Below are 27,707 nucleotides of genomic sequence, written 5' to 3' on the forward strand. Positions count from 1 at the left end.
CATTAGGCCACCAGTGAAGCCTGAAAAGGGCGAAAATGTTGTATCAGAGGAAAGTAAACAATTTTCTATTCTAGCCTCAATAGGATCATTATCGGAACTGCTTCGAAACTCGCGAGGGTCTAGTTTACAGCAAAAGTAAAGGAACCCCCAGTAAAAACGAAATTTTAAGAGTTGAATTAAGCCTATGTTATGGCTAAGGGTTTTTTCAAGGTATTGTCTCCAGAAATCAAACGATCACGATTTCGAAACTTGTGACTATCTTGTTTATGCTACAACTGAAAAAAAAAAGACAGGTAAAACGTAAATATAAGAGCTAAATTCAGCAACATTTAGCCAGTGTTATGTCTAAATCAAGAAACGCGTTCTTCTTCTAGCCCCAGCTCTTTAAATGTGAAATGAAAAAGTTTACTCTATAAATGGAAGCGCTACCAAAGTCCAACTTTAAAACTACCATGTTGTGACTAAAACTCCTTCGACGTGTTTATGCTAGCTTTCATTGTAGAGTATAAAAAGCAGAGTAACGTATCATCTTCAACATTGCTGAGGAAGTCGCAAGTCGAAAGTTCTTCACAATGAATTCCTTTGTCTTGATCCTTCTGACGCTGAGTGCAGCTTGTAAGTAAACGTTTTCTGCTATTATCGCTGTTTTATAACGTAGAAATATGGTTTAATTATCAAGTCTCGCGCGGAATCTTTACTATTACAGTACAGATTTTACATTTCAGTATATTCGTCTGATAATGTTTGACCCTTTCAACTCTCGTTTCCTTCTCTAGCAAACAACTGATTTATTCTAGAGCAATATAGCATTTAAGTGTAGCAACCTGGTTCATAGAAACCCAGAAATAACGGTTTAAATTTATAGAACAGTACTCTGAAAATTGTTAGAATCCGAAGAAGGAGAACTCAAAACGATGGCACGATTGGAAATTTATTACAATATGGAGAGACCTGAAAAGCATGATGCCAGGCTCATTATTTTCAATGTATATTCGGGCTTGGATTCTAATAACTGAAATTTTGATCCAGCATAGAACTGCTTGAAGATATGTCTAATTTTGTCATTTAGTTAGTATTTATTGAATTTTACATTTCTGTTAATTGATTTACATTGAACTTAACTTGCTGCTTTTCTCTTTTCCTTCAGCTGCCTCTATGCGTCTTGGTAAGTGCAATTTCATTTTGTTTGTTGTTAACAACATAATCTGGATTTGGCAATGATTGTGTTACAATTGATGCATCTAACTTTAAATGTTGGAAAGAGCTGGAAACTATTGTTGGGTACCTTAAAAGCACTTTTATATGAATGGTCGCCCACTAAGGTTTCATCCACGGACTTCAAAGTTAGAACCACCTAGTATGACATAACAAACAGTACCACATGAAAGTACTGTTCAATAGCTTTCATTTGAATGGTCACACACTAGGGTTTCATCCACAGACTTAAAAGTTAGAACCACCTTGTACAGTATAATAAACAGTACCACATGAAAGTACTGCTCAAAGCTTTCATTTGAATGGTCACACACAAGGGTTTCATCCACAGACCTAAAAGTTAGAACCACCTTGTACAGCATACGAAACAGTACCACATGAAAGTACTGCTCAATAGCTTTCATTTGAATGGTCACACACTAGGGTTTCATCCACAGACTTAAGAGTTAGGACCACCTTGTACATCATAACAAACAGTACCGCATGAAAGTACTGCTCAATAGCTTTCAATTAAATTGTCACACACTAGGGTTTTAATATTGAAACCACATTAGATGACAATTAAGCTTTCCATTCCATTGATTATGAAGTTTAAAGTAATTCATATCTTCAATCGATGTTTACTAGAACCTGCATTTTTTCAGACGTAATTTTATCCCTCTTTCCTCCTCCGTGGGAGAGATTCATTGAGGTCAAACAACTACCGTAGCATTGTTTTAGAAATATCATTTGCTTATGATAAAAGTAAAATTGAGTGGCTTGATGTTTTTTTTTTCTTTTATCAACTTTTGTTAATATATTTTTGAAAGAGAAGTGTGGCCATTTTGAAAATTATTTTCATGAACTTGCCCAGGCCCTGCCGGCTAAGAGACGTGAAAAGGGCTGTGGGGACGAGAATGAGAAACTACTTAATCATGACGTCATTCCTCATCCCCAGGCTACGAGAAAGGCAAGCGATACACGTACAACTACCAAACTGATGTGACCCATGCTGTTCGGAGCGGATCGGCGAAGACCCTGGGACTGAGAGTAAAGTGCCAGGCACATCTTGATGTCCTAAAGACGAAGCCGAAGGCCCAGTTTCAATTTACGGTAAGCGGTCCTGGGGCCCGTTTCTTGACGGTCCCGAAAAGTTTTCGCACCCGAAAAAGCTTTAGCAAAATCTCAGACCTTATGATTACAGTGTTGTTTTATTCACATATTCGTAATATGAACAGAGGCACCCTTTATACAAGAAGTTTCAGGCGTATACACCTCTCTGTTTAACAATTTTTCGCCGAAGGCGAGGTGAACATTGCTGAATATTCACCGAGATGAATTCGAGGGGAATATTCACCAATGTTGACCGAGCCTAAGGCGAGTAATTGTTTTAGTATAATTTTCAGAGGTGAAACACAGAATAACGTCTAAAACAGACTGTTCGTTTGCATACACACATGCAGCCGTAGTTTTAATATAAATAAGCTTACATGTAAGCTCACATCGATTGTGAATCAATTTACACTTCAAGTTCGGCAGTAAAACAAACAAGCGAAACACTACGAAAAATAAATTCATCCGGTACCTTTGTTTTATCGTTGTTGACCTCATTCACAGCTGTCATCATCGTCTAAAAATGATTAGCTTTAGTTTGAAGGAAAATAACTTTCGGTCAATCGATCTGACCTGCTCGCGATTAACGTAACCACTGCGTTTGCGATTCTTAAATTGCTTGAATACGAGTTCTTAAGGCGGGGGTACACATGAGTATAAGTGAAATTTTAGGAAGTTTAAAGAGGGATTAAAAAGATAAAAAGGAGTTTGGAACACCACCAGACAGTTGATTGCCCCCAAAAGGGCACCCCGGGTTGGTGGGCAACTTTTTGGTGTACGTCTACCAATTTCTAACTTCAAATTCTAATTTTAAAACAACATCAAATCTTCAAAATTTCCTATTTCCATAAATTTTACTAATCCTTTGAGAAAAACTATTTATCCCCAAATATACCCAAAAATCACCAAAAAATTTACAAAACAGCCCAAAACGTACCTCTGTGAAATGGGCAGAGAGACTTTTCACTGCTTGAAACGTGAACGAGATATTTGCATTCAAACCATAATACCCAGCAAAAATATGGCCTTCATGTTAACCCCCGCCTTAAAAGGAGTTTTGGTGCAAGGACGACAGCAGTCATTTTGAAAATTTTCCATCCTTACAAATATCCTGGACTTGGAGTGATGTCTTTCGAATAAATAAAAATTTGATTCAGCAACTGTCCGCCATGTTTACTTGCCGAGATCGCAAAGGTGGGGAGCTTAGTAACCAGGTCTCAAAAATGTTATATTCACCGCCTGGAACGGTGAATATAGCGTCATATAAGGAATCGCTCGACCAATCAGATTGCTGGAAACTCTTTGTTCAGCTCTGAAATTGTATCAATTTTAGATATAGATTAACTAAAAATGGCTTTGCGGGTCCGAAAAGTTACCAGGGCTTCCGAGAAACGGGCCCCAGCGTTCAGGTTTTCGGACAAAATTTGCAAATTACAAAATTGTTGTTGTTCTAGCTTGTTGTTTGTAACAGTGAAAGGGTATCAATTGCCAGCGGGGTTAAAACATTAGTACCGTCTGATGCTTTTTTAATCGGCTAAAATCTATCATGGAATATACTATTGCTAATTTAAGGCAAAATATTATTCAATCATCGAATCACAAAAAAGTATAAGGTGGGCGGCTGATATAAGTAATGTCTTTTCATTCACAACTCGCTTTTCATAAGAAAGCTGATCTTGAGCAAACTTTGGTTGGTGTTGTGCCTAGCGGGTGGGCTGGAGACATTTTTTTCGCATCAACAAAACACCTAACACTCCCCAGTCCCCAGGGCCACTATATTATCTCGCCTAAGCTTTTGTGAAATCAGCGCTTTTGACTTCATTTTCAAAGTAGCACCATTTGTATAATTAAAGCATTCATTAAGCAGTTGTGCTGTTTCTTTAACTTCAGCTGGAAAACATTCAAGTTCTACAAGTCACAGGAGACCACAAACAACAACAGGAGAAGGCGTTAGATGCAAAGGTGGCAGCCGCCATGCAACAGAGACTCGGCCTACCCGTGAGAGTGGCTCTGAAGGGCGATAACTGTATCAAGCAGGTCAACGCGCATCCTCAGGATGAGGAATGGTCGCTGAACATCAAACGCGGGCTCGTGAACCTGTTCCAGATCGCTCCGCGACAAGTTGATAAAAAGGGCCGTGACAGAGATTTTGTTAATCAGCTTGAGGTTAGAAGTTGATTTAAAGTATAATTTTATTGAAGATGACAGTCAAATGATTATTTATGAATTTCGATTTGATAAAAATGCCAATGAAGTTAATTAAAAAGACAAAAACCGTCACAAAAATTTGATCAGCTTTAGTTTCCTCGTAAGTACATTTTTTTGTCAAAATCGTTGATAACAAAATTGAGACTGGGCTTGGCGAAACTTGAAGAATATGCTAGGCGAATACCCAGGGCTGAGACTCAACCGAGACTATTTCCTTTTAATTTTGATAGAAAATATGACGCAAATAAGATTCAAATGTGATTTCTTGAAATTCAAAATGAAAACGTATCACAATTGTACGAAACGCGGAATAATTAATGAGTATGGAAAGGCAGCCAAAACCGGCCAAACATAGCTTTCGATTAGCAATAAATTGTTTGCAAGAATTAGCACTAAAATGTCCTTTACTCTAGGCAGCAAATTTAATCAATGGACTTTTGACATTTTAGCAGTTCATAAAAATTCTCTTGTACATTAGCTTTTTGTTGTTAATCTTTAACTAGAGTCAATAACCTTTGTTGCTATGAGGTTTGACAGCTTTTTATCAGACACAACTCTTTGTCATGACTCGCTGAACCTGTTTTTCCTGTTTTGGCAGACTACAGCCGTGGGCGATTGCCAGGTGTCGTACGCCATCGTGCGTGACAACGGTCAGTCTGACGGAGAGGGTGCCCAACAGTTTGCCAAGGTTACCAAGGTGATCAACTACCAGAAATGCCAAAACCGTCCGGAATTCAGGCAGTACACCTTCAACGCAGAGAAATGCGAAAAGTGTCAACAGGTAATGTGTTGGAGTAGTCCATGGCTTTTTGGTAATTTTGAACAGATCAAGAGTAAAGAAATATCACCATATACGTAGAATGTCCCAGTTTTTCAGTTAAGTTGCCAAAGTCTTTAGTGTGTTAAGAAAAGACAAGCGGCCTTGCCTCCAAAGCCGATATAACAATCCACTACAACTCGTAACTCGCTATCGTAATTCACGAGTTTAAAATGGCGTTAGCATTAAATAGGTTTACCAGAGATAAAGAAAAAAAAAAGAACATGTCGAAATAACATTTCAGAATAAAGAGTAGCGAGATAAAAACATGACGTTTCGGCGACGACATGTCACCATGCTATGCTTGCTAAGCTATGCTTGCTATTTTACTGATTAAAATTCACATTTGGTCGGGAAATCGTCTAGTTAATGTATTCGGCCCCTGGAAACGAAATTGAGCTGCAGTTTTCCCTCCGTTGTGTTTTCTCGTGAATTTAAAATTGTTTTCAAACTTGTTTATTATTCATCAAGGTTAAACGAAGGAAATCATGGCCGTATCGATGTTTGGATATCTGATCTCAATAAGCACAGATTTTTACGATTTCATTTCTCCATTTTTTCCCATAGTTTTAGTTTCGACTGAGAAGATATATCAAACACTCAAGACAGTGTTTGACCACATTTCCAAACACCTCGAAGTTCATAAAAATACTCCACTGTGTATTTTCAACTCTCTTCTCGGTGTTTGGAAATGTGGTCAAACATGGTCTTTCGTGTTATATATATTACGTAAAAAATTGTACCATCGCGCTTACAACTGCTGACCAAGTCGCTTGTGCTGACTTTAAAGAAAGAAAACCATGTCTACTGATATTTTAGACAAGTGTTTAGAAAAGCTTTGAAATTAAATAAGCTAGGTCTTCACTGTCACACCTTCTTCAACAGAGCACGGGCTATGCCCCATACCACCGCTCGGCTGGTCAGATTGAACACACACTAACTGGCTCTGCCAAGGCGGGTTACATAATCAAAACAACACAAGCTGTCGAGGAGCACGTGGTCACTCCATTCTCTCGTTCAGATGGCCAAGTGACCGCTAGAGCCAGGTAAACAACAGAATCCCGTTAAATAACTTCCATATTTTACCTTCCTGAAATAAATTGCAGAAAAAAAATATTTTGTCTCTATGGAACCTTTTGCACTCAAACTTTTAATACTAAGTTTGATGTCCAAATTCTGCTAACAAACTTCTGCATTTATCAAACCACATTAGGAAATTTTGGGTTTCAGTTAAGAAATCTTCGAGGTAATCCTATCTTACATCAAAGAACTGTTAAAACTTACAACGCTGTTAAAAATAGTATTAAAAAAACTAGATTTGACAAGACTTACATAATGCGGTGTATATAAGTTAATCATTCTGACGATTTATTAATTAATTTTAGGCTTGTAAAGGAAGTTTTAACTGTCTTTCAATATTTTAACTAGTTTTAGCCAATTTTTGTCACTCCATATTCATTTTATTTTAATATTTCTTTTCAAGTGATATACCTGTAAACTAGCTGGTGAACTATTGTAGTGCACCACCATAGCTAAGCGCAAATTCACATTAAATCAGTGTTGCATCGTAATCAGTGTGTTGTATTACGGTGCCTTGGTTTGTCAGTCACTTCTTGTCTGATTGACTTTGGGTATTAACAATTGTGTGCCAGTTAACGTGTTGCTTTAGAATTGGTGCCTCTTAGGAGTGAAAACAATTTAAAGCCATGCTAACATATCAGGATCTTGGTACCTCATAGGGGTTCTTTTCAAAACTTCCGACGACCACCCCCGTCTTTTTATATGGGAGTCACCCCCTGTGGGGGAGGGGGAGGGTTGAGGGAATGGTTTCCTTTCTGTTGTTCAACTAAAACAAACCGAAACAAGCGACAAAAAAATATGTTTGACGAAATCTTCGTCACGTCATAAAGATCTACCTACTTATACATCCTTCTAAATAGTATTGCTGGTAAAATTCATTTTTCTATCAAAATGTCTGAACTTGTGCTTTGTTTACAACAAACAGGCAATGCCTCGAGTACCAGGGCACGGCTGCAGCTGGGCAAGCTGGTGAGTATAGTCAAACCCTACTTTCTCCTTACAATATCGAGTCATTGTCACGTATTCAGGTGAAGAGAATAAAGAGAATCGTCAAAAAGGTGTTATATCCGTGATGAACCTCCAAATTCTTAGAATTGATACAAAGCAAATGTAAGGCAGTAAGAAAGGAGAAATTTGGATTTGACTAAAAAGCCTCTTTTGCCTTTAGTGGCCACACTGATAAAGGAGACAACTCACAGACTTGTAGTTGAGAATCCTGAGAAACTAGCTCGACAGAACGCTCAATGGCAAGAAGAACTAGCTAAACAGGTAAGCGACCAATCAGAGAGCACTTCATAAAGACAAAACATCGCTTCATCGGATTTGAATAAATATTTCAAGGCAGTCGCAGTTACAACCAACAATTGAAGTGACCTTAAGGATCTTTTCAAAGAGAAAAAAGATAGAAATAACAATTTTATTTCCCAGATATGTTTTTACACAACAGTTAAAACTTGGCCAGATTTAGAGAAAGTCCTTATCTCTTTTAAAAAAATATTTTGCGTTTTTGAAGCGCAGCAACGCAAAGCTACTTTCAAAAATTTCACAAAATATTAAAAAGCTACAAATGTTTCGTGGTTGACAGTTGTTCAGAATTTCTCCAGTGGTTACGCAATACCGTGATTTCACCTAACTCGATTAGATTTTAAGTTATTCTGGGTGAATTTACCTAATTTTCTGTTCTAATTATCTTTCTTTGTAGCTAAGAGTTTTTCTACTCTGGTGAGAGTGTGTTCTTGTTGTTGTTGTTCTTAGACGAAGTCACGCAGCGAACTACTCCAGTGTGTTACGTGACGATTAGATAACGACAGAGGATGGAAGTGGTGCAAATGTAACGCTTGAGAAAATGATGATTGATATATTAATTCGTTACCATGAAGAGCGACAACAATTTTTTAAGTGGTTATTAACTAACTTTTCTGGCACTTAGGCGGAAGCTACTGTAACCGATATGCGCGCAGCAATTCAACAGCGATCGGGTCACCAGGCTGCGGAGAAGTTTGCAAACTTGGTGGCGCAGTTGAGACAGTGCAACGAAGCAACTTTCAGGAAACTGGCTGATATGATGCTGGCACGGCAGGACCAACCCGAAGGGTAAGGCAAAATGCGCGCGTTCTCCCTGGGGTTTCATTAGGGAAAAGGCCTCGGGCAAATTGAGCAACTGTGAGGACGATTTTGCCTTCCTGGTCTGACCCTTTAGAGGAAGGTTTTTTTCTCAAAGTGAAATTCAGTTCAAAAAGTTTTGTCCGCAAGTGAAGACCAGTTGTCCTCCTGCTGATATCGTTAATGAAACCTCTGTCTTTCACGTTTTTTTTTTATGGTTTTTTTACTGCGTTTCCAGAGAATCAAAGAGCCTAGAAACAAGAATTTAATAAGGCAACACAAAGAGCTGGGCCGCGTTGTTTAAAGCCCGATTAAGCTAGCCCAGTATTAGCGGGAATCTTGTTTTCAGTGTTGTAACTTTTCGGTGAGGTTTTCTGGTTATATTGTTTGCTCTTCAGTTTTCCGTCTGAACAATCTCAAACTACACAAAACACAAGTGGTGAAAAACATTTTTATGCAGGAAAAATTAATACTTCGGATAACTCTTAAACCTGTGTTGGCTAAACATACACTAGAACTTTAATAAGTTTTAAAACACAACAAAACGTCTTAAACTAACTGTAAGCACTGAGGACTATGTTTCTCCAAGCCATCGTTAATCAGTCAGGTCATAACTATACCTCTGGCCTGGGTTGTTGGAAAGGTGGACTGTAACGCTATCCACCGGATAAATCACTATCATTTTTTTTGTTTCTTTGTTATATAAAACAGGTAGATTCCTTGTTGCCGTGCGTCTTTTCAGTAATAAATCACAGATGACGTCAAAATATGATGAGAACAAAAAGGTTGTATCCGAGGCGATAGCCGAGTGTGTCACTGATGTTCTTACCACATTTTGACGTCTTCTGTGATCCATTACTGAACAGATGCACGGTATTTTTACTTGGAATCTATCTGTTTTATGTCATAAAGAAGTAAAAAAATGTAAATCATAAGAACAATTCAAAAAGCGAGAATAAAGTGACTTGCTATGCAATGAAAGATGCATTACATAGTTGTCGTGACAACGCAAACTCTGTTTAACAGGAAGTTCTGCATTGATGCACTGGCCTACGCGGGCACCGCTGAGGCAGCCCAAGTCTTGTGGGAGAAGTTTAAAGAACAGAAACTAAACAAACCAGATGACCTCAAACGAGTGTTCCTGGGACTAGCATCAGCTTCGAGACCCACCGCTGCCCACGTCAATATTGTTTGGGTGAGTGACAAGTAATGTCGTTAACTCAAATATGTTTTCCGATTGGAGGAGAACGTGTCACGTGTCGTGGGTCAAAACTCCTAGGGCGAACAAAAGGGAGCAACAACTTTCGACTCGCACGTGATGAGGTCGTGCACATTGAAACCCGCGGCAAATTTATTGTGCCTTCCGACGTCAAGCAAATAATTTTTTCGCAGTTTTTTTTTCTATTTCTGAGCTAGGAGTCTTCACCTCGGGGAACATTGAGGGTCTTGGGGAAACAAAACTCTCTGTTTCTCTAAACTACAGGGCCGGGTTGTTCAAAGCCCGATTAACCTAACCCAGGATTAGCGAGAATTTTGATTTGAGTTTTGTAAATTGTCGGTGAGGATTGCTGTTTATAATGTTTGTCCTTCAGTTCGAGCTTGACTAAGCTCAAACTACATAAAAAGTAAGCAGTAAAAAACATTTTTATGCAAGAAAAATTAATACTTCGGTCAGTTAACTTTTAATCCTGGGTTAGCGTTAACCGACTTTTGAACAACCTGGCCCAGGTTTTGATGCCCATGAACTTGATTTGGGGTTTGAAAGATGATGAGCAAGAAGTTTCTAAGAACATTTTACGAAAAAGTTAAAAAACAAACAGAAATACAAAATGACAGACGACTGTTAAAATCTCAACGTGCTCAATGTGAAAAAATCCTTTAGCACAAGTCTTAGACTTTGGCTGAAAAGGAGAGAATTGAATAAATCGGAGACATATCCCCCGTGTGAAACTTTTAGGGAATTGTATGTATAAACCTTGCGAGGTTTGGAGATAAAATACATTCTTTCAAATTGTCTTCAAGATGTAAGAAACTGTTAACTTGTTTTTGTAATCTAGGCACTATGTAACCACGCTAAAGTACACGAGGACGCGTCATGCCGCCGCCAGTGCATGCTGACGTTCGGGGCCCTGGTACACAGGATCAAGCAGAGACCCAGTCTCCAGCAGGACACCAAAGCCAAGGCTGCCTGCAAGGAATGCATCCAGGTAATGCAACACTTCAAGATAGCTGTCACACCAATTTCCCCTCGAATATGACACCCAAAGAGCCATAAATTTCACCAATTACTAAGTTTCACAAGCTCTTTAAATGTTTGTGTCTAGTGAGAAGCCTTCTCTGCGCAAAGTCGTACGTTAATGCGGAAACTGTAAACAGTGACGTCAGCAAATATTCACCTATACTGAGGTACATATGCTAAACTATAACGAGAAATAAGAAAACTTATAGAATTACAATAAACGCGTATATTCACACTAGACTCCCGAAAGCAAAACATTGCAAGCAATACAAGGAGGGTGGTATGTCTTCGTGACGTCGTCTGTGTCCATAGTAACATATTCCCACTAAAATCTTATATCAACAGAAAATTAAGGACCTCCTTGCCAGCGAACAAACCAAAGCGGATGAGAAGGTGATGTACATACAAGCTCTTGGGAACGCGGCAAGCACCGAAGCAAGAGAACAATTACAAGGCATCCTGGAGAACCGCAAACAGGATCTGCGGATCAGAGTGGAATGTGTGTGGGCTCTCAGGCGCATCCTTCCGGCGGCCAGAGAAAAAGTAAGCAATTTAGGCCCTTTCGTAAGAGAGTATTGAAATTTTTATCTTTCATGCAAGTAACAAACAAAGTAACTAATTTTAGTTTTAGTTAACTTACAAGTCTCAGCTAAAAATTTTATGCACTTTCAGCTTTATGCAACACTTGAAGGAATAGCATTTATTTATCGAATTTTCATCACGGAAAACAGAAAGAAGTCATGAATAGTAAAAATAATATCGTGGTTGACTGGTTGATTTGATTTACAAAAGTATAATAATTATATAGAGAAGCAAACAACATTCAGTATGAAAAATAAGAAAATGGTTATAACGAAGCAAGTTAAATTATTACTTGTATTCTTAAATTTATATCTTGTATTTTTTAAATTTTATCTTGTATTTTTAAATTATCACGATGTCTTGTATTTTTAATTATTATATTTTTAGTCCAGGGCCGCTCTGGATATCAGCCTCGTTGCTGAATGGGCCACCCTGGTTAAATAAAGTTTACCTTTACCTTTACTTGAATTACTTGTGAACAAAACGTAGTCATTTATTTTATCTTCATAATCAGCTTTACATCTCTCTTTTGTTCAATTTCATTTCAGGCTACTCGACGGCTGATTTCTGTCTTTGCTGACGCTAGAGAAAGCCCTGAACTACGCATGGCCATTTTCAGTTTACTGCTGAACTCTGAACCCAACTTTCCAACACTGCAAGCTGTCGCGAACATCGTGAAACGAGAGATTACTAACCCGATCCAGGGCCCCCGCAGTAACCAAGTGGCCTCGTTCGTTATATCACATCTGTGGGCCCTTGCCTATCATAACAACGTTTTGACAAAGAGAAGGTGATTTGTTGATCATTTTCTGTCAAGTCTCTTAAGACAGTGATAGTGGAAATTTTATGTTCCCATAGATTTTTCGGAGGAAAAGATGCAGAAACGAAGATATATGTTTGTATTTTATAACTGGTTTAGAAAAACATATGTTAGATTAAAATTTAGTTTACAAAGACTGCATTATTTCGTAACAGGCTTCCAAATTCTAAAAGGGAACTTGATTGTATAGTAGGTCAGCATTCTGTAAGTCGCTTCCGTTAGACAACTGTGCTATGAAATAGCATCAATTCTAGACATGCACAGCTAACATGAACTGCTGACTGTTGTTTTAGGTCAATGCAGGCTCGCCTAGCCCTCCGTCTAATGCCTAGGATGAGCTATGGACTGGATTACTCCAAAGGAATGCGATTTGCTTATCATTCAGGTAAGAACCTAGTCACTGTATTCAATCTTTTAAAAAAAATGCACACGTGCTGATAAAAGCACACTGGTGTAACGGACAGTGCGTTAGGCCCTGGATCGAGTGGCCTGGAATGGGCTCGAAAACACTTGGTGTGCTTAGTTCCTTGGTACTTGGTGTAGGCTCATTGTATTATATTCTGGGGGGCAGTATACTCTCCAAGTGCCTCTCTCCACCTAGGAGTGGTTCCATCCGCGAAATTTCGGCGAATTTTTGTTTCGACAGGTGTTGGTGGTTTTCGAATATTCGGCGAAATTTCATCAAAATTTCGACAACATTTTGTGAGACAAAGCGCGAAATTCGTTTGCATAACTTTTGCGCAATACTGTTGGTACTGTAAAATTATTGCTAGACGAAATCATTGCTAGGATAAACCAGTATTCCATCCAGTTTAGAAGGGGGGTGGGGTAGTCTGGATAATTCTTCTACTGGGACTACGCGCTGGTTTTTTGAGGAACTAAGCTTCGCGGAGGGCTTTAAGATGTAACAACTAACTTCGTTGATATTTCATGCTCAACAAATAGAAAAGTTTCAAGCCGGATTTGAGTTGGAGGCGAACAAAATGAACGTACCAGACAGCATGCTGCCTCGAAACATGAATGCAAGGATCCAGCTGAACATGATGGGCTACAAGATGAACGCTTTAGAGGTAAATAACTGCGTTAGCGATAACTATGTCATGTATTAGCGATGGTTACATTTTCTCCATGCCACGGCCAACCTTGCACGTGATTTTCACGTTGTTACGACGCGCATCAAGTGTGCAAGACTCATTTATTAAGCCATACTTTTCTGTTGTATTCTGTACATTTTAGTAAGTTAGCGGACATAAGCGGATAACTGAATACTAGTATCTGGCTCCATACAGAAGTTAACAAAAAGCGCTTGGATTTTGATTTCTCCCTACATTATCGAGACATATCAAATGCATAGGTGATGAGAATTAACAAACCTATCATCAAGGCTGAAAAAATTGTCGTGAACTAATGTTCATGATAACAATGCAAAGAAAACTTCCACAAAGTTGGGAATTAAAAACCCTTGAAAGAGTTCAAACCTTGCGTATTTTAAATTTTTAGTTGTAGCATTGTGAACAAAAACAAACGGCCCCAGATGAAAATCACACATTTTCGTTTTATCGGCAGACTCCAATGTTATAACAACCTTGAACAACATAATAAACAGCACCACATGAAAGTACTGCTCAGCAGCTTTCATGTGAATGGTCACACACTAGGGGTTGATGCACAGACGTAAAAGTTAAAACCACCTTATACAGCATAATAAACAGCACCACATGAAAGTACTGCTCAATAGCTTTCATTTGAATGGTCACACACTAGGGTTTCATCCACAGACTTAGAAGATAGAATCACCTTGGACAACGAACAGTACCACACCAGAGTATTACTCAATTGTTTAAGTAATAACCACCTTGCGCAACATAATGAACAACACCAAACGATAAAAATGCGCAACAGATTTCATTGTAATGGTCACACGTGGGGGGTTTCATTCACAGACTTAGACACTACTTAGTAATCGTTTACTCTCCCTTTTACACACATTTAGTTTGGCGCCCGAATCGAAAACATGGATCAAATCATTGAACAAGTGATATCCGAAGTCCGCAAGCGACACAAGCGATCTTTATGGGGTAACATGCTCTTGTGGCTGAACGAAGAGTCCTCAGGTGATGAAGAAGAAGAGGTTAAGAAACCAACCAGGCGTCCCACAAAACATTCGGCCAAAGCTACTATCTTTTCTCGACCCTCCGTACAATATACACGCCGTGCAGCCAGCAAAAAGAGCACGCGACCCTCATCTCGTCCCATGTCGTCGCGGCCCACGGCAACTTATAGACCTTCAACCCAACAAGATCCTTCATCCCCAGACTCCGACGGCCAAAAGGTAAGTGTTTTAAGACGAAAGTCAATAGCAACTCCAATAATATCAGATTTTAGAGGACAAAAACCTTGTACCAGAATAATTTTAGGTATTTTACAGTCCTTTTTATATTTTCCCACAGCTTAAAATATAGTTACCTGAAATAACACAGAAACCAATTCATATGGGAACTCGAGAAAATAAATTTCAAAGTTCAGAGAAATTGTGCCGATACAGGTAAAATTTCATCATCAGTTTCATTTCACCAGTACTTTCAAGTCTTTAACATAAACTTCAAAATTTGTTGTCGACATTTGGTGTTGTCAGAAATACTTTTCTGGGAAGATATTTGTTACTCTAACCTCTGGTGGATTCCTTCTTAAAAAGTTTCTTTTTTTAAATAATCGAATTTTGTCAAATGGTTCATTTTCTCTATGAGACACGATCGCAGGGAATCATGGTAGCTGTATTCATCATCTTGGACTTGATTCCCTGCAGGCGTGTCTCATAAAGTGAATTGGCCATTATTGGCCAATCTGATTGGCTGGGCTACTCGTACACTATCAGCCGTTAGTATAAATCTACCAGCGTTCTATCACAAATGCCGTTCTCTGATTGGCTACGTTTTGCCGTTCTACTGATTGGCTACAATCTAACTGAGTAGTGTAGCAGTGTGCGCATGTTAACAAAATAACAGCCGCTTCTTAGCGTTTTCGAAGCGTCTGTGAAGAGGATTTAGATAAAGGTTTGGACGACTAGTAAATTTATACTAAAACAGTTAGATTATTCGCTCCCGATTTCTATGCGTGGTAATCTCGAGCTCATAATCTAATTGTTCAATACACACACACTCATGGAAGTTTGGGTGGACTCGAAAAAGCTGTGGAAACACCAGCCTGTCAGCTTGTGTTCCCACAGCATTTCCCGTTCTCTCAAACTTCCACTTGTGTTTCTATAACTCGATAGAAACACGGTACACGTTTTCTTTTTCTTGAATAAAATTCGTTCCCCTCTGTACAGGTTTGAATGAGATAATTAACAATTATCTCACGAGCGCGCGTTGGATATGAGTTGGCTATAATCATCTTATATCCAACAAGCACGAGTGGAATAATTGTTTCGTTAAAAACGTCCCCAAATTATAGCAAACTAAACTAAAATAAAATAAAATAAAAATATATACGCCCCCAAAAATCAGGCGTACGTTTACCATATTTGTACAGCATGGTATAATGGCTCATAGCCCGTGATGGCTAAGCCAATGAAACTTTCGAATTGCATTATCTAATGGTCCAGTTTTTAATAATATCTATAAGCAAGAGAGGATATTTATTTAAATAGGAATTCCAAACGCTAAATGTATAATGCACGTTTTCTAGTGCCCTCAACACATGTCGGCTTACATGAAGCTGTTCGGGGATGAAGTGAAGTACATGGAATTCAAACAAGAGAACATCAAACAGTTTGGACAGGGCATTGCTGATCTTCTTATGGGAAAGAGAGATAAAATTGAATACGCTGACGCAGGTAAAAAGCTATCGGTATAACTTCTCTACACCATAAGGCAACCCATAAGGCATTGTAATTGCAATGCCAACACATAAGGCATTGCGTAGCCGATAAAAATTAAAGCAAACATTGAGGCCCCGTCCACACTACGCCGAAAGAATTTGAAAATGGAGCTTTATTTCACCGTTTGGGCCTTCCGTCCTCACTAATCCGTCACAAAAATGAAGCCTTTCGAAAACGCTCTTCAAACTGGGGAAATTTGAAAACGTCGGCTTTGCGTTTCACTGTGGACGGAAAACATTTTGAAAACGAAGCTTTTCGAAAACAATGACGTTACGTTAATTGTGATATTTCCCTGCTCGAGTTTACCTGAAACACAAATCCAAAATGACCGGTGATTGTTGCGCTTTCAAATTTCTCCGGCGTGGTGTGGACGCAGAACATTTGATGCGTTTTCAGAGTGAAACCTCTGTTTTCAAATTCCTCCGGTGTAGCGTGGACGGGGCTTCAAAGCAAACACGGTAGAACTTATCGATAACACGGTGCGAGAGCAACGCGATCTCACGTTCTCAAACTCATTCATAATTCATCAAGCTTAAACAAAGGGAATAATGACGGTGCTTCTCCGTTTTCTCCTTAGTTTTAGTTTCGATTGAGAAGATATATCAAACACTCAAGACAGTGTTTGATCACATTTCCAAATACCTCGAAGTTTGCCAAAAATACTCCGCTACGCGTCGTATTCTCAACTCTCTTCTCGGTGTTTAGAAAAGTGATCAAACACGGTCTGTTGTGTTTGATAGATTACTTGCATATCACAATGGTCGATCAGAAAGACGTAATGAGCCAATCAGAATTCGAGTTCAGCGCGGAAAAATGCGCGAGAGCCAAGTCAAGTGTGATTTTGCGTTTGACTCTGATTGGTAAAAAGAAACACAGCGTTTTTGTTTTTGTTTTTGTTTTTGGTTACTCACGGAGCACATTTTCAACTGGGGGCTCAACAAACGAATCACCTATACCAAGTTACTAATACGGTCAGCAGAAAAATTCCCTAAAATACAAGTAATTGAATGTAAATCTAACAATGTGTGTGATTTATTATACCACAGGAATCGTTATTACAACGAAGGGAGTCCAATTTACCCAGAGACTAGAGAAAGCGTTCCAGCTTGCCAATGCCCGTCGTATGGTACCCACCCTGTGCGGTGTCCCCCTTGATTTCCAATATCGATCCGCGGCAGTTGTCAAGGCGACCGCCAAAGCAAACATGGACGTTGAACCATCTATAACCAGCCTTCTACAGTTCCAGAAACTAACCGGCAATGCGGAGATCACACCAAAGTAGGAACTCAGTTACTGCTGTACTGTTGTGATTCTTGTCTTAAATCTATTTCCTCAGACAAAAAAAAAAGTCAAGTTTTCTTTGTACGTTTATAGAACTGTACAAACATCAACTTTGACTGATTTGGGGAAAACAAAGTAAATTTCTCCGGAATCTCTCCATCTCTTTAATTCTAAAGTTATTCCAATATTTTCTGTTTTAGCATTGGCGCTCACGAACATCAGCAAGTTGGAATCCACACGCCATACTTACGCATGGGACTACAGGTGAAAGCCGCTGCACAAGCTAACCCTGATCAGAATTTTGGTGTGACCTTCCAGGCTGGCAAGGAATACACCATTAATTATAATCTACCACAACAACAACGTGACATCCTTCACATAAAGTAAGTTCAAGTCTGTTTAATTTATAGGAGAGCACAGAGTACTCAAGCCAGTGGCTGGTAATAGATTGGGTGGGGAATGACTGGGGGTGGGGATGGGGGCGGCAGGACGAGAAAGGCACTGTTTCAGCAACCACACTCAGGTAGAGTTGAACCGTGTTCTGAAGGCGTGTTTCGCCTTGGCAAGACATGAGAATATTAAAAGTTCTTTAAAAAATGCGTGTAATTTCCCTTGACATTTTTTGAGGAAATAACTCACTAAGGACAATGCTAAGAATTCTGCCTGTAAATTCTTTGCTGTGTATGGGGAGAGGGGGGTAGTGACTTCCTTGCCTCACCCAGCACCCCTCCTTTTAAAGACCTCAGCTGATTACAGCCCAGTAGAGACGGATAATTCTGGTATGATCTGAATACATGCGAAGATGGTGTAAGATGGTGTGGCACTTGAATTGAGTTTGTACTGCTTCACGTGTTAGTTGCATAGCCCTCGATTCACAAGACAAATTATCATTTCATTTCTACTTATAATATCAAGCCATTTTTGAGCCTACATGAATATTTTTCCTCGATTTTTGTTACCTTGAAATGAAACAAATTCTCTGGCCTGTCCGGCTAAAAAAAGCATGGCAATTAAGACGGATTCCGCTCAAAGTTCGAGCAATAAGTGCAAAAAATTATTTACTAAAAATCTTCTCATAGCACAGTAACTTTTGGAACACTATTTAAAACAACTCACTTTAGTTCATTTCTCTAAGTGACCCCGCGATTAAATTCTCAAGCATTCTCGAAAAAGTTAATGTCAAACCTCGTAAGAATGCTTAAAGCGTGTGTTATTGTGTTTTTAACTACCGCGAAACGTCTGTTTTAATTGAAATATGGATAACTTCATGTTCAATTTTCTCTCGCGGGGTCAGCCTGAGAGCTTAAGTCTCGATAAGTTCTTCTTAGCTGCATTCAAAATATTATTATGCCATGAGGTTTCTTTGGTAACTTAATTTTTGCCATTATTGCTCGAATGTTCTGCGGAAATCATCTAACATGTGTAAGTTAAAACTCGGTCTTTTGGTGAAATACTTTTTGCTGCAGATACGACACGCAAGCATATGTCCAACAGAAGAATCCAGAGAACTGCAAGATAACTCATGAGCAGGTTTCCATGGATTTTAAGACGCCTCACCTCAAAAAGGTAACACTGAAATAACTGCAGAATGATGAGTGCCACACTCGTCCCCAGAGTACCTCTCCCTTCCCACGTTTGAAGGAAAAGTGCCCTGGGGATCAGTTTAAATTATTGCGAAATGGATATTGTCCTCTTTGTATTTACGGACATTTGCAATCTCTAAAGCTGGCGTCTTGGAAGTGAAACCCGAAAACAGGCTGGCACCTATTGCCTCAGGAAATTCTTACTCCGGTCTCGGATCTTAGGTCACAGTTTCTTCCTTGATTTGTGAACTGAACTCAATTTGACAATACTACATTCGTTGAAAAATACAGTGCCGTTTTTAAAAGACTTCAAAAGAACGTCTGGAGTCCTAGCGTTCCACATTTTTGATCATTATGTTCTGAAAACAGAACATGTTTAGATTATTTCTATTAAGTATGTAACCTTTCTAGATACCGTAACATTTTTACCTGGTCTATCTTGTGTTTCATCAATTCAGATCCAAAAGACCTGCAAAGGACAGAACTATTTTGGAGTGCAGTGGTGCGTAGAAGGACAAGTCCCAGACCTTCCCGCGTTGAGGCTTGAGCAAGTCCCAGCCTTCCCAACCGTTGCTTTAACTGAATTGCGCGTTACCATGGCTCCCGCCGCAGACAAACCGACCGCTGTACACTGGAAACATGAGGTGGACAAAAATGACGAGAAAGGTGAGATACTAAACATAACTGAATTCTATTTTTTTTTTGTGATACGTAAGGTGAAGAAATGATATGAGCCTTTCACGTTTTGTCTGGGAGGCGCGGTGGTCTAGTAGTGCGCTCTACTCCGGATAGAGTGGTCCGGGTTCGAGCCCTAGCCGGGTACATTGTGTTATGTTCCTGCCCAAGACACTTTACTCTCACAGTGCCTCTCTCCAACCAGGGGTATGAATGGTTACCGGCGAATTTAATGCTTGGGGTAACCCTGCGATGGGCTAGCATCCCATCTAGGGGGAAGTAGAAATATTTATAGTCACTTCACGCTACGGAAACCGGGATAGGCTCCGGGCTTATGAGCCACTTGGCTGGTATGTAGACTCTATCTTAAACGTTTTGTACTTCATTTACGCCGTCACAGAGATTCAAGTCCGCGGCCAAATTGACGCTTCCTCAGGAACAGTAGCTCGTCAAATCCCGTACACGATAACTTACACCAAAGCAAACCAGCAACTGGTGATACGGGTGGATGGCACAAAAGCACCCGGATGTGAAAATTGCATGCTCACGTGCACTGTCAACCGTCAGACAATGACATTGCAGTTTGGAAGAGGGAAACTTCAGTACCAGGTCTCCGCGACTGGACAAGTTCAAGACCAGGGCAAGACTTTGCGCCTGCAGTTTGATTGGACAGAGGTAACAACTGTCATTAAAACTCGATACCTTGCATTAACATGGGTGAAAATTAACGCGAGATTAGTATATGGATTTAGCCAAGCGTAAAAGTGATTTTCCCATGAAATACTAATCATTTACTAGACACAAAAAAACCTTTAACGAAATTCAGGGATAAGCATTTCACCAAACCGAGTGTGTTGAACAAACTAAACGAGGTAATATCCATAGACACAATTGATATATGCAAATCACCACGCGCGAGTGCAAATCTTGTTGGCTTTTAAAATATAAAATTCTCAACGCAAGATGGCGGAATTAAAGAAATGTTAAGGAAAATTCGTTGAAGATTGATTCATCCAGGATAAAACCAAAAAATGCATTTAGAAGCTGGAAAGTCCTAAAATTTCAAAGACGTGCGGTGTTCAAGTTAAGGACAGCTCCTTAGAGTTCAAAACACAGAGGAGATAAGAATTGGTAAAACTTTCTCGTTTTTTGTTTTGCAATTCGTTCCGCTGAAAGGCTAGGCTCAAAAGTTTCCTTTCTAAACAACAATTGTAACTAGAATTTTATACTAGTTGATGTATTTTATTATTATATAATCTTTTTATGTATAGTTAGGAATTTTTCTAGTTTGAATTTTTTAAACATGTAGTATATAACACAAGTAATTCAGCTTATAGCTGCAAGCTGTGAGTTTAATAAACGATTTATCTGTCTTATCTCGATTTATCTCTAATAATCTGCAGGTCCCTGAGGAATGGAGAAGATTTTTCTACAACTGGGAGCCACAGATCTGTTATTTGCTTCAGCAGTTCGCTTGGGTCAGGCGATCAGAACAATACACCAAGCAAGTGGCAATTAAATTTGCGCTCACCTCACCGATGACAGCCGATATGAGAATCAAGACTCCGGACAAAATGGCTGAGAGAACTGACCTCGCTCTACCCTTGAGAATTGAGCGTTTTCCTTCATCCCTCCAGGAAATCAAAAATTCCTTCTATGGTAAGACTATTGTTTGCATAGTTCTTTCAAAGTCCTGTGGTGACTGTAGTAACTTCTACATGGAATACATGAAAGATCATATATTTGAACTGCGTGAATAATATAAAGGCATGATTGATCATCGCAGTTATACAAACAAAAGTTGTGAAATTTGACCTTGAAAAAAATTCAGGCTTGAACGGGATTCGAACCCATGACCTCTGCGATACCAGTGCATTGCTCTACCGAGCTGAGCTATCAAGCCAACTGGGATCTGGTCACTTTGAGTTCGTAGTATACAAGTAGATGGTGAAGAATGCAAGTGAATATATAAAACAATAATATGATAATTATTACTACTTTTACTACTACCTCTACGATTATAATCATTATTACCATTTTGTTATTATTTATTGGGGTTGAATATCAATCGGGACATCGTCCTGTTTTCTGCTCCAGTTGCTGATGCTATTTTCTTTTCTTTCTTTTTATTGTACATGCAGCAAATTCAATAAAATGAAAGTATACTTGAAAACGTAAAAAGAGACGTAAAGAGAAAATTTATGGTATTAGCCTGCCTCTCGAAAACAATAGTTGAGAACTTCACATGTTTGTATTTCTTTCTGGGATATTACGTGCATATTGGCTGATTTTCTAAAAAGAAGCTTTGATGGTACCTATCACCACAAACATAGATGATGATTTCAGGCCAAAATGTCGCAGAAATTGACTAAAAGTAGCTTTCATCAGTCACACAGAATTCGAATTTGCAATCGTTTTTTTAATCTGATCCAAGTTCTGCCATCGTTTCTAGTATTCATTGTTCTGTATTGCTTATCATTAGAAAATGTGTAGAAGTGTGGTCAAACACTGTCTTGCGTGTTTGATATATCATATCAATCAAAAACTGAAACTAAGGAGGAAACAGAGAAATAAAATTGTCAAAATCTATGCTAATTATGACTCGATATCCAAACACCGTCACGGTCATGATTTCCTTTGTTTAAATTAGATGAATTATTAATGGTTTGAGAAATAATAGAACATTCTACAGCTGTCTGTTCAGCGACCTGGCCTTCGAATGGCACCGAGGCTACAGTTGACCTTGTTTTGATGAATATCTCACTGCCTTTGTCGAGTAAATCAAGTTGCTCTTATGCTAACTAGTTGGCATTTCAATGAGAACAGCAGGGAGGTCGGTATCAAAGTGAGGTCACCTCCAGCCTCGCTTGCATTCATGGCCAGGTAACTAAGCAAACAACTGTAAGATGGCCTATTGTCTGAACTCCTGATGGTAATGTTTGCAGCCCAGTGCGAGATGCAGGATGACACCGTGAAGGTCTTTGATAACTTACAGTACAAGCACAACATCAAGGGTGGTGGCTGTCCTTACGTCTTGGTTCAGGATCACAGGAAAGGCAAAGAGTGTAGAATCCGGGTATGGCTGCTATTGTTTGAGATCAAGTAACTCCGATCGAGGCTTTTGGTTCAGATGGAGTCACATTACAAGTCTAGCAACGAATTTGCCTCTAATTCTTCTTGCCTAAGGGTTACACCCTACACCCTATTAAGCTCTATTACTGAGTCTGGAGATGAAACCCTTGTGTGTAACCATTCAAATAAAAGCTGTTGAGCTGCACTTTCATGTAGCACTGTTTTAGAATTATGTTGTACAAGGCGATTCTGACCTATAATTCTATGGATGAAACCCTAGTGTGTGATCATTCAAATGAAAGCTATTGAGCAGTACTTTCATGTGGTACTGTTTATTATGCTGTACAAGGTGGCTCTAACTTTTAACTCTGTGCAGTGATGAAACTCTCCCTGTGTCAGGACGTTAAAAATAATTATTACCGTTACTAGCGCGTGATCTTTGACATAAAAGTCATCAATCTGCATTTTCATGTGGTTTTGTTAATTATGCTGTACAACGTGGTTCTAACTTAAGTCCTTGGAGGAAACCCAAGTTTATGACCATTAACGTAAATGCTTTTGAGTATTATCAATCGATATTGTAAAAACAAAGTTGGACTTGGGCGTTCGTAAGAGAAAAAGAGTTGATTTATTATATATATTTCTCCACTAGCTTACCGTAATGATCGACAAACAAGGCCAGAAAACTGTCAAGGCGACAATTCTACAACCGTCCGAAAAGTCCGTCATAATCAAACCAGACCAAACCATTTTGATTGATGGACAGCAAGCGGATTGCTCTCAAAAGGCTTGTCAATTAAAACAGGGCGGAACCACCGTCGCTAAGGTACGGACGTCTGACGGAAAGACTCAGCTTTCAATCGAGGTGAGAACTTCTCTTGATTATTACTGTCCCCTAGTTAGCTAATGTTTTCGTTTCAAACTTGAAGAGCAGTTTTCAATTGGTGAGTGTCTTAAAAGCAAAGCCAAATCAAACACAATGGCCAATCAGAGAAAAGTTAAGCAACACAATGAACCAATGAAAGCTCGAAGCCAATACACGTCATCGGTGCCGAGTGAGGGAAAACGCATGCAGCCAAGACGTGATTGCTTTTGGTTTATTTCCCCCTGATTGGTTGACTAAGAAGCGTGAGTTTTTCCAGCCAATCATGGATGGAGCACAGAAAGTAAGGCTTGATAACCAGCCGGTGCTTGACTTGAGAGAGTCGGAAACCGAACCTAGCAAAAATTAAAGCCCAGCACATTTCCAAACCAATTTCGCCATACATTTGAAACGTGCTCTAATCTGTTTTTGTTGTATTAACTGAGAAATTACACACATACACTCTAAGTATGGACTGAAAATATTTACCAAAAACATTGGAGAATTTACAGCGTCAGATAGTACAGTTTTAAGTAACATTTCTTTTTTTGCTGTTAGCCACGAAAAGTTGACGCAGTTCTAACCAAATGATATCTACAAAGGTTTTCGCCCGTTATGTGCATAGAGGTGTACAAACCCAAAAGTAACTCTCTTATTTCTCCTTAAGTCAGGATTATAGAGATCTGTAAATATTAAACTGAGACAAAGAAACTTGTTTTTATGGTAATGTAGGCGAGGGGAGCCGTCAAAACGTCCTGCCTTTAACGATTATGTCTTGGTAACGTTTTTCAAAGTCTTTTCTCTTCAGATATATTGACCCTGTGCTGCATTATCTTTTTCAGTTTGGCCTGCACGCTACAATCGAAGGCCAGCGGATCCAGGTGTTCGCCTCGCCTCTTCTGCGCAGCCGTGTACGCGGGCTGTGTGGTGACGCTGATGGAGAGCAGTGGAATGAGTACAAAGATCCACAAGACTGCGTCCAGGAACTGAGTAAATTCATTCAGTCTTGGCAGCAAAAATGTTAAAGGTAATTAAAATTACAATATTTAGAGAGCAAGCCACATCAGCCTTAGCTGGTTTGCATGCAGGTCCTCTATCCTGGTCGAATTGGAATTTGGAGATGATGGTTTTTGTGGAGGGAGGAAAACCGGAGAACCCGGGGAAAAATCCTCGGAGCAAGGCGAGAACCAACAACAGACTCAACCCACATATGGCACCGGGCCGGAATCGAACCCAGGCCACATTGGTGAGAAGCGAGCGCTCTCACCACTGAGCCATCCCTGCTCCCAAAATTGGAGAGCTTGGGAAATGACGACGGCGACCCCGCGGACAACACCCAGTTAAAAAAAAATGAATCTATATTTTGCCTTCGAATTTCGCAAATGTCTAGATTTGTTGAGCGCGCGTATTGGTCTCAAAACTTGCTCAAGCTAAATATGTAACGCCAACGTTCAATTTCAAATAAAATACGAAAATTAGCCACCGTTGTTCGCGTTCTCCAAAACTTAGTCATTTTACGTTGTTGTTGTGCAGAGGACGGCAAGAAATGTACAAAGATTTATAACGCACGTGCAGAGCCGTTGTCCTACTCATTAAACCTTTGTTTGGTGGCGTTCTCGTTGCCATTACCGTCGTGGTTTGCTACATCAGCTCTCTATTGATTATTTTGCGTTTTATTTTAACGAATAAATGATTCAAGGCAATAATAATTCACTCACTTTAGCTGGCTGAATAAGCTGTCTGTCTCGTAACTGATCGAATGGTATATAATATAAATTTGATGAACACCAATCAGTCAAGTTTGCATTTCTTTTTTTAAATCATTATTATTTTTTATTTTATTGTATTTTATTTTTCTAAGTTTCTCATTTCCATTTTTAAAATGTTTCCGCTCAGTCTTAACCAGTTGCAGCCACCCTTGGCTTATAATTACAATTTTGATGTTTTTCGTCATCACTTTAAGACTTTGCATGGAGTTTTCCCTCAATAAGATACATTGGTACATTAACATTAATGTCTAACTTAATCATGAATTGGCAGAAATATTTAACTTGAGATACACGATTAACTTAGGGAGTTTTCTATTCGCATTTTCTCCGTGTATAATTTTTCTCCATTCCACTGATATTCAATATCCATCCAGTCAGTCGGTCGATATTATTGCTTCTTAAATACTATGTTGAAACCTCTTTAAAATATTACAGCCTTACATTGTCTTTCAATTGTTGTTTTTTCTTCAGAAACGATAAACCAACACCAGACCTGACCAGACCAGCAATGACGACCGGAAAATGACCTTCTCAATTTTTTTATTCGCATTTTAGTTTTAGATTTAGCCTGCGTAGCAGACGTTTCCAAAGGCACGCAAAGGGAACGAACCTGCGAGCGAGTGCCAAGTGCGAGTTCCCCACTCCTCCCCCCTTCTTACTCACCCCCTCCCCTCCCCACCTCTCCTTATTCTTTGCTTGCCCAAGGCGCGTTCGTTTACTCACTCATCTTGCTCGATCTCCTCGCCTGGAAAATGAAAAGGAAAGGAATCGGGTGCCACGCAGGCTACTTTAGAGTTTGAAATGTCTTTATAAAGACAAACAAACGTTAACATAGTGCTATTTTTTTCTCACTTACGAGCCAAGCTGCTTGGAGCGTTTGAATGCTCTAAGACTATTTTTGCTGTCAGTATTGGGATGTTAAAGTTGTGTGATGGGATAGTCAAATAAATGTTCAAGCATTCATTCTTGTGGTGTGTTTAAATGAAACAACTGCTGGGTCAAGGATAGGAAATGCAAATTGGAAACTTCGGCCCTAAAGTTTTCAAATTCGTCTTTACTACTTTATATCAGTCTTTTCCAATCTTCGCCATCTTTGTTTTGTTTTGTTCTTGCTTCGTTAACGAGGGCCTACCAGGGAAGGTGGCATGTTCTCTTCATCCCTTGAAAATTTCGCCTTTTCTCCCTTGCTCCCTATTAATAAATTCTATTGCTCCCCAAAGTGTTTGTCAAAGCTCCCTTTAATAGTAGAGATATCCCTTGTTCCCTTGAAATAATGTTCCCTTGTTCCTACAAACCCCTGGGAGACCATCATTAGCCCCTCTTGAGTCTGTCCAGCTTCAAATTCCCTCCTGGAATTTTTATTCGAAGTTTAATCCAATTATTTAGCTATAAAAGTTTCAAGATTTTCTTGAAAAGGAGTAAGCGATGGCTAAGGGGATCAGTAGATTTGAAACAGACAGATAACGTTTCCTTTTACTTCAAGGAGCTCAGTGACGGGAGTTTGAGTTACTGTAGCCCGCACGCACAAAATTACCTTTAACTTGGATATAACCTGAAAATAGTAGTTTACTAAGATAGAAAAACACCATTTAATGACAATACACCATAAAGGAACAAGGATGGAGAAGATTAACACGGATTACAAACGACGAACTCGAAAAATTTAGGCTAAGCTTTTCAAGACACGCAAACCGTGACGTAGCTCCTGGGAAAATAACCTGGTTTTAACTTCATGAGCTCGCTAACCAATTTTTTTCCCTATTTTATTCCTCCCTAAACTTTCATTCCAGTTCCGAAAAATATACCTAGGGTCTCCCTTAGAACTGGTCTGTTTGTCAGCTTGCATTAGGAATTCTCTCGCGTTTATGTTCAACTGCATAAATTGTGATGCAAATATGAGATGTTCAATAGCGGCTACCTATTAACACATCTTTCATTCGACATGTTAGCAATATATGACATACATAGATTAAAAGTGCCGTTACGGAAGTTAGGGCTTCTTTCTCCTTGCCAGACATAATAAGTTGATTAAATAAACTTACAGTAAAGTGGGCTTAAGGGCTTCTTAAAAATTTCACATGTCAACATAATAATTTAAATTTGATACGAGTAACGTGAGTTGTTTATTTTTCCTATGAGATCTTTATTTGCTTTACAACCTGCAATTTTCCTGCTAGCAGTGGCGTTATTATTACAACAACCAACGAGATATACCAACGGGTGAAAAATCAACAAAAGAAGATGAAAACTTCAAAAGAAGGGAAATGACTTAAATGGGTTCCTCTTTAAATGACAAACATCCCCTAGAGTTATATTCACATCAATTTATTTTAATATAAAGGTCCATTTTTTAATGCTTCAGAAGCTCCCAGCTGCTACAAAGATTTACAGATAGTGTTTTGTTGGAGTATTTGATATGATATTTATAT

At 39.2% G+C, this 27,707-nt stretch overlaps 1 protein-coding gene across 1 annotated transcript; it reads left to right on the forward strand.

Annotated features, from left to right (window-relative positions):
* Positions 1–1,153: 1,153 nt before the first annotated feature.
* LOC145467592 (vitellogenin-6-like) lies at positions 1,154–27,198 on the forward strand. The gene is made up of 26 exons (XM_081451166.1): positions 1,154–1,165; positions 2,153–2,307; positions 4,198–4,473; positions 5,114–5,296; positions 6,218–6,378; positions 7,338–7,381; positions 7,581–7,681; positions 8,343–8,506; positions 9,542–9,710; positions 10,573–10,722; positions 11,100–11,297; positions 11,885–12,126; positions 12,450–12,541; positions 13,102–13,226; positions 14,150–14,488; positions 15,844–15,991; positions 17,083–17,314; positions 17,518–17,700; positions 18,784–18,883; positions 19,359–19,566; positions 19,976–20,250; positions 20,979–21,234; positions 22,521–22,651; positions 23,300–23,512; positions 24,352–24,536; positions 25,750–27,198. Exons 1-25 carry the CDS (start codon positions 1,156–1,158, stop codon positions 24,532–24,534), a joined length of 4,338 nt encoding a protein of 1,445 aa, XP_081307292.1. The 5' UTR covers positions 1,154–1,155; the 3' UTR covers positions 24,535–24,536; positions 25,750–27,198.
* Positions 27,199–27,707: the final 509 nt, after the last annotated feature.

Source organism: Orbicella franksi, chromosome 14, assembly GCF_964199315.1.
Source record: "Orbicella franksi chromosome 14, jaOrbFran1.1, whole genome shotgun sequence".
NCBI classification, from domain to species: domain Eukaryota; kingdom Metazoa; phylum Cnidaria; class Anthozoa; order Scleractinia; family Merulinidae; genus Orbicella; species Orbicella franksi.